The 8,395-nt window shown below is 39.5% G+C and overlaps 1 protein-coding gene across 3 annotated transcripts in view; it reads right to left on the bottom strand.

The window, feature by feature from the left end:
• LRMDA (leucine rich melanocyte differentiation associated) overlaps positions 1-8,395 on the bottom strand; it is a 1,590,166-nt gene that overhangs the window by 331,967 nt on the left and 1,249,804 nt on the right. For 2 of the 3 annotated variants that reach the window (XM_045291625.1, XM_045291627.1), the window contains one exon: positions 6,876-6,960. The exons of the other annotated variant lie outside the window; for it this stretch is intronic. In XM_045291625.1, the coding sequence (XP_045147560.1) occupies positions 6,876-6,960 (85 nt within the window). The remainder of the gene's footprint in view (positions 1-6,875; positions 6,961-8,395) is intronic. 3 annotated transcript variants of the gene reach the window in all.

Here is an 8,395-nt window from a genome sequence, read left to right as displayed (position 1 = left end):
AGAGCAAATGTTTTGAGAATGATGAGGGCAATGAATGTACAAATGTGCTTTGCATAATTGCTGTATGTATGGATTGTGATAAGAGTTGTATGAGCCTCTAATAAAATGATTAAAAAAGAAAACATAAATATTTCACAATAAAAACAAAAATCAAAAACCATTCTTGTTAATTCATGGTAGAAAGTCTTATCAATCATGCTCCCGGGGCATAACGATCTCCCATTAGTATTGTCTTTGATTAGCCCATGGTACTAAGTTTTTAAAGCTGTGTTGAAAGAAGGATATTGGACCCATGTAGGCTAACTCCAGAGAGCAGTAGCCTAATTATTCACCTGTACAGGATCAATCCTTTCATGGCTGGATGTTATTTACATAAACAATAGGAGATCATTGTCAGGGTAAATTTACAATAATATTCACTGAGCATGTTGGTCACAGACTTGCCAGAATAATACACATCTTAATACAGCACATAGGGCATTGCTGTAGCAAGACCATGTTTGCCCAACTATTAGCAGTTCAGCAATCTCAGTACAGCTGTCTTTCGCTTCCTCCGACAATATCAATTCTCAGTCCTCAAATTACAAGATACCCATTTTCCCAAATAACCACATTAATGGGCAAGTGGGAACACACAGACCTCATCTTGTGTTGAAGGCCCAGTGTAACACTCTTGATCATGTTTTGCACATGAATACAGATAGTGTGGACTATAGCCAGTTCCTTTCTGTTTCCCCACCATTTGTCAATGCAAAGCCTCTTCTTTGTCTTTCCAAGGAGACTGAGTTCTATGTTGATGTGATTGAAGTCCCTCTGCAAGGGTCTTCTGGAACCGACCCTTCAGAGAAAAGCCAATATTCTCGGCAATGTCACCAGTCTGGTTGCTGAGAATGGTCTTCATTCTCTCAGTAGATGCAGTAAAGGGCCAGGTAGGATTGAGGAAGACATACCAGATTGCCTGTTTAATGAGGCATCATCACCAATCTCTTCCAACTTCTTCTCTGTAGCTCAGAGGGGTAATAAAACCGACAGTGTCTTAAATCCTGTTTAATATGTGGTTCTAGGTCAGCAGTTCTCAACCTGTGGGTCTTGACCCCTTTGGGGATTGAATAACCCTTTCACAGGGGTCGCCCAATTCATAACAGTAGCAAAATTACAGTTATGAGGTAGCAACAAAAATAATTTTATGGTTGGGGGGTCACTACAACATGAGGAATTGTATTAAAGGGTCACGGCATTAAGAAGGTTGAGAACCACTGAACTAGGTCCATCCAACTTGTTGCAGTTCAGACTCATGGTAACCTGGTTTTGCAGGGTAGAACTTTGTTTTCTTGGCTGTAATCTTTATGAAAACATATTACAAAATCTATCTTTTATTTTGCCACTGGGAGGGATAGCATCACCAACTATAAGGTTTATGGTTAAGTGCCAATCACTCAGAGACTTTCATGGTTCTGGGTTAGTTTGACTAAGAACTCCTAAGGAAAGGACGAGCTGGCCATGGCATTTCTCTGTACGGCTGAGTGCTTTTTCACTGTATGGACTGACCACATTTTGTTTATCCATTCACTTGCTAACCAACACTTGGATTGTTTTGACCTTTTGTCTGTTGTGAATATGTTGCTATGAAAATGGTATACATATGTCTGTTTATATTTCTGCTTTTAATTCTATGGAGTATATATTATCTATGAGTGGAATTGTTCAGTCACATGGTAAAACTATATTTAGCTTTTTTTAGGAACTGGTAGAAAATTATTTTGATAAATACAGGCCAGGACACTATTTCTTTCCACACCTTTAGCAGCCCCGCAGAGGCATTAGAAATTCATCCTTGGCAGCAGATTTTATTTTTTTGAATTTAAATATCTTCTTGCATTCTATCCTTTTTTCTCCAGGACAAGACACAGTTAGTCACTCCTACCTTTGCTTCCTCTATCCTGACTGAAGGACAAATGATAAGAGCGTTGATGCGTTTTCTTGCCTTTATCATTGAAGGGCTAGGCCAGCCGTGGTTCTTGGTGTCTTCGTCATATTGAATGGGAATAAAAAGATTTTCCATTGCACCTCAGGAGGTTCTTGGAAAGATACTATGTCTATCCTCTAAATAAATAGATATTATGTCTATCCTCTAAATAAATAGAACTATATGTCCCCAAAGACACACGGTTCTATACAAAAGCAAATTCTAGTTGTATAACTACCATGTCAAGGTTGTAATAATTGGCACATGGGGGAGTGTCTGGTACATCTAACTATTTAAATAGATGTTTGTCCACCAAACACTAATCGTCCGTAGAGCCTGCAGACCCATGAATGACCCCTTAGGCAAATTGGCACTAGGTAACAGCCTGAGATCACTGACGTAGCCCATGTCCTCTGCATGCCAAAGACAAGCTTAGCCCAAACCTAATATTCTTAGAGGAATTTCAAGGGACCACTCTCAAACCATGTATACACCATGATCGATGAGGAGACTTTGAAAAGTCAGTGGAAAAATTCCATTGTCTTGTAATTCCATTTTTCCAGGAACTGTCTGAAGCCCCTTCATAAATCTTAACGAGAGGCCAGATCTTCCATTGAGAGGTTCTGTTCTAATAAGCCATTATAGAATGGTTCAGCCCATTCTATAATTTTCTCTGCCATCACAACTGCAAAGTGTCAAAGCTAAAATATTAAAATAATTAACTTGACAGTCATGCAATGCATTTTTCAGACTGCTGCCAATGAATGAATAGATGTGACCACCATTCATAACTATCTGAGTTCCTGGAACAACAGAGCCAGGGCTGAGGTCCAAGAGATCAGTCTTTTCCCTCAACATGCGCCCTCTCTCAAAGAAAGATGGAATCTTAGACACAATCAAGTTACCTAGCAGAGGGGACTAAGAACTGACTTTCCCCTTGGGTTTCAATCATTTGTCATTTGTTGAAAAAATATTTATTAAGCTCCAATTAAGTAGGAGGCTCCATGCCAGGTACTGCTTATGCAAACAGATACAATTCTCTTCGCTCCCCTTCTTACCAAGAGCTTACTGCCTATTTAGAAAGAAGAGTTCCTGAACATAAGTGGATCTATTACTATGGGATGAATTGTGCCTCCCAAAAGGATGCATTGACGTCCTACTCCCTAAATATGTGAATGTGACCTTGTCAGAAATAGTGTTTTTCTTATGGTGTCAGTTAAATTAATGAGGTCAAACAAGAGTGAGGTGGGTCCTGATTCTTTCCGAGTGGTATCTCAGAAAGTTGCACACATGGGAGAAACTGTGCGAAGGGAGCTATAACTTCAAGGATATAATTAATGCCAAGGATTTGCAGCAGTGACTAGAAGCTAGGAGAGAAGCAAATGAAATGTGGCGAAGAAAACTGATGGAGCCTGGCTATCAAAAGATATAGCATCTGGGGTCTTAAAGGCTTGAAGGTAAACAAGTGGCCATCTAGCTCAGAAGCAACAAAACCCACATGGAAGAAGCACACCAGCCTGTGTGACCACAAGGTGTCGAAGGGATCAGGTATCAGGCAAAAATCATATCATTGTGAATGAGGTGGGCAGTGAGTAGTGGAAACCCAAAGCCCATTTGTAGGCCACTGGACATCTCCTTACAGAAGGGTCTTGGGGAGGATGTACACTGGTACAGATAGGAACTGGAAACACAGGGAATCCAGGACAGATGAGCCTTTTAGGACTAGTGGTATGAGTGGCGATACCAGGAGAGTGGGTTGGAAAGGGGGAACTGATTACTGGGATCTACATATAACCTCCTCCCTGGGGGACAGACACCAGAAAAGTGGGTGAAGGGAGACGTCAGACAGTGCAAGATACGGCAAAATAATAATTTATAAATGATCAAGGGTTCATGAGGGAGCGAGTAGCAGGGAGGGAGGGGAAAAATGAGGAGCTGATGCCAGGGGCTTAAGTGGAGAGCAAATGTTTTGAGAAGGATGAGGGCAATGAATGTACAAATGTGCTTTCCACAATTGTTGTATGAATGGATTGTGATAAGAGTTGTGTGATCCCCCAATAAAATGATTTTTTTTAAAAATCCTCAGAATGAGTGCAGGAATTGATATGACCACTACATTGATTTGGATGTCTATCATCTGGGCCTTTGAGAAAATAAATGTCTGTCTTTAAAATCACTCATCTTGTGGTCTTTTGTATAGCAAAGATACCTAGAATAAGTGTGGAAGGTAGGATAAGTGAATTCCTTTGGGGAGTGAAATATTTAATTGGTTACCAGAAGAACAAACCAGTGGTGTCAAAGAGGAGAGAGGTCAAGCCCAGTAGTTCCCCTCAGAGAGCTTTCGCCTATGAAGAGTTTGAGATCTATATAAACATGACCTTAGTTACTCTAAGCAGAGTATGAAAAATTGCACTCAGGTGGTAGGAGCAAATACTCCAAGTACCATATGCAGGGGGCAAATCAACACCGTTAAGACCAGGAAAATTTTGTATGGGAAGTGCATGATATAGGTATTATCCACAAATGACAGATGGAAAAACTGAGTTCCCTGTCTCCTGATCATTATTCTAGACCAAGGCTTGCTTTGCATTTGAATCTACAATTTGTAGGACATGAATCTTGGACCTATCATACTCGACATTGGAAGTTACATAAAAGGGCATGCAAAAGGAAAATAACATGTATAGAAAAACAACAATTTGCACACAAATGACTGCCCACCAGTTTTTGTAGTTGTTGGTGCGGAATGAAAAGAAATTGGGAACTAGATGAATCAAAAATTATTTGCAAATATATCTTCCAGTTAAGATTTTACAAAGTTTCAAATATCATAGGGAATTTTATTGGGAAAGAACTGATGTAACATGCCTTTACATTGTGAAAGAAAGGTTCTCTCTATATATAAATGTTTGTGAATTATTTTTGTGTTGGTATCAACAAATGATACTCAAATTAGTTAGTACTTTTTTAAAACAACAAATCAAGATGGCATTAGGTGGTTTTATACTGGGTTAAAAATTAATTTCCCCATTTGTGGTTACATGATCATGCCAAGACAAAATATACCAGTCTCGCCTTTCTGGTGGATAGAACAGATCAACAATGGGCCTTTAATGAGCTGCTTTTGACTCTCTGTTTCCAGTCTCCTCATGCCATGGGTCCAAAGAACTGGCCCTTCTTTCTGATGCAGCTTTTGTACAGCATCCATGTCCTGAGCACTGATCAAAGAACCGAGATGTTTACTGTGTAGGAAGCTTCCACAGTAAGAGATTCTTGTTGGTTCTCAGTTTGTAACATATTCCCCCAATAATACTGGTCTCTGATGTCATCAAACTTATCAGTTTTTCCTAAGGATCTATGGATTTTTTTGTATTCTAAATATTACTCAGCCACCTTTACAACTATTATCTTTCATTCTATTTTCTTAAAGTTTATGCTTCTTATTATTGGCAGTCAAAATGTCAGTTGATATTTATCCATTTATTTGATCATATTCTTCTACTGGGATATGTCCATTTCATCACTCTATAAACTTTTTCACGTGTGTTTGTGCTTTCTGAGACTCCAGGTTCTATGCAGTACACTCAATAGACTATAGACCAAAATGCCCATTTTTTTCCAATATGAGGAACCAATAATAAGCATATAAGAAAATGATCCATAATTATTTTTTGCTCCTAGATATGGTGTTATGTTTGTCTAGGAGAGTCCCCACGTGTGGCCCCTAAAGGCACAGAGCAGAAGAATCAATGAAGGAGGTCTGGTCCTGCTCATCAAAATGTAATATGTCGGCAAGGACTCATTCCACCTAATTGGAGAGGAAATTGATTTTCATAAAATTGACACTAAATGAAAGGGAGAAATACTGAACCACAATGAAACCAAAGTATATTGTAAAGGTCTGTTAATGTCTGTATTTAGGTGTGATACTATTTAGCAAGCAACACAGTTCCATTTTGCATGTTTCCGGGCCCGGCATTCCTATATTAAACATTTCCCACAGACTGTAAATGTACCATTTGCCTAGAACCCGTAAGTCTTCTCAGAGAGCCAGCTGCCACTTTGTCAGTGTCTCCACCGCCTTTCCTCCTATATCCTGCAATGTAGCTGTGATGAGTCCTGTATGGCCTGGGGGATTTTCCTGCTTGGGGAAACAATGTTTAGGGTGTGTACCTACTTACATAACCCTGAAAGGTAGATTCACAATTAGGAAACATAGATTTCATCATAATAAATATAAAACCAGACCAAGACATAAAATCATAAGCCCTCTTCTGCCCTTACCAATTCTAAAAAGGGAAACAAAATAGTCATGGACTTAGGCTAGATATAAGGCATTTTATTTTCAATGATATTCTATGGCAGCATTCTGCTTATTTTTGATGGAAAAAGGAGTCAAGGCTTTAGAAGAATCAGGTAAGTCAAATTAATGTTTTCATGGTCAGAATAGTCTATAAAAAGTGCACATGGATTCTCTTCAATGCTGCAAGGCAAACAGAAATTCCTTTGGACTATAACTAGGGTTCATTCATTTTGAACTTATTTCAGCTATTACCTTCCCAATCAATTATACAATTACAAATACTAATGAAGTTTTCCAAGTCCTTGCCATCATGTACTAATGTACACGTACATTAGTACATGTACAGTACATTGCTAAATGTACTGATCTACCCAGTAAATTTTAAATACTATAATCTATTTAAAGAAAAAAAATCACAAAATTATGTTAAACCATGAGATTAAATTCAGCTTGATACGAGTTAAAATTGTGATGTGTGACAGGCCTGGTTTCCTCATCAAGAACTGGAAAGCACTGTCTGCCTTCTAGAGGGCAGGGCCCAGAGCTCTGCAGGACCAAGTGCCCCCTGCTGCAGTGGCAGAGAGCACAAACAAGCGGAATCCCTACCTTGGTGGCTGGTGAGCTCCCTAGAAGCAGAAGGCAGGGGTGTATAGTGGTGCTCTGGAAAGGCAGCAGCATCCTCACTGGAAGCCTGCATGAGACAACCAAATGTCAATATGAAACAGCACCAAAGACATAATCTCACATGCTTTTGGAATTTGAATTTGGATAAAATATTCACAACTGAGAGCCTTCTTAGGAAACCAGAGTAGTCTTCATTGAAATAAAATTCTAGTCAGGGTAGCGTGAGGACAGTCGTGCTTCATTGTTGGTGTTCCTGACCCCCATGCAGGAGGCCAGAGCTCAATTTCCAGCCAGTGAACATATGACAGTTATCCATCTGGAAGCTTGAGCTTTGCTGTGATGCTAGAGAGGTTTCAGCACAGCTTCCTGAGGAAGCTACACTAGGAAGGAAGGCATGGCAATCTGCTTCTGAAAATTGTCCAGTGGAAACCCTGCAGATCACAACTCTCTGATCCACAAGCAATTACAGGTATTGTGCTGGACCTGGCAGCATTTCATCCTGTGGGGTTGTCATGAACTTGGAGCTGGCTCAAGGTTGGTTAATAATCAGAGTCCAGATAGAAGTGCTCTGCAGAAACAAGGGGATGGTTTGTTTATGATGCTGAATGGAGAGAAATGAAAGATAGTGGATGAAAGTAGGAAATGTGTAGACTCAGATTTCTATCACAGACCTCTCTCCCAGACACCCTCACAAATTAAATGCTCACATGCGTAGACCTGTGCAGAAACCAGTGAACAGGCTCAGCTTTACCCCCAGAGGAGATGGAGGGCAACCCAAGGCTAGTTCACTTCACTACACAGCATGTAGACAGAGAAAACTTAAGTAACTTAGCCACAAGAAGGTACTATAAGGATATAAACTGTTTCCGACTATGGAATTAGGATGCCCACTAGACTTAACAATATCACCGGGAATTCAGTTATAATTTAGCATGTAATGATTATCAAGAAATCTTTTCTATCTCAAAGCATAAAAATAATTAACAAAATATGCAAAAATAATGATGTGTGATTACTGACATAAAGAACCCTTTACCCATAGAACTACATATAATACGTCACAGTCTAGTAATTTTTTCCTAACTCAACGTTCTTGGTGGATGAGGGAGGAAGAATGGATTGTGACTACAGGCTTGGCTCCCACAGAGCTGGTGACCAGTCAGGTGCACTCAGAGTTTGATGGTTTATAGCAAAAGGTAACACCACTGAAACTCTTAATGACACTGATGAATCAAATGATACTTTTTATTCTCAGTCTTCAAAAGAGCATATATGTTGAGAAAAAACCCTAAGCTTGCAATCTTCCCAAGCTCCATGAAAAAGGTCATCAATGTCACGTTTTTCTTTCTGGAATAGAAAATACATTCTATGTGATATATTTGCCCAGCTAGAAGCCGGTCTGTTCTCCAAAGAGCTTACCTATGTTACAGGAATAAAAATAAGTGGAAGATTAAACCTACCTACTAGAAAAATCCTTTAAACTCCATTTCTGACATTTGAGG

Source organism: Echinops telfairi, unplaced genomic scaffold, assembly GCF_000313985.2.
Source record: "Echinops telfairi isolate 266 unplaced genomic scaffold, ASM31398v2 ScPeMD7_70;HRSCAF=299, whole genome shotgun sequence".
NCBI classification, from domain to species: Eukaryota; Metazoa; Chordata; class Mammalia; order Afrosoricida; family Tenrecidae; genus Echinops; species Echinops telfairi.
The sequence above is the reverse complement of the archived record's forward strand: the minus strand, read 5'-3'. Positions and strand labels throughout refer to the sequence as shown.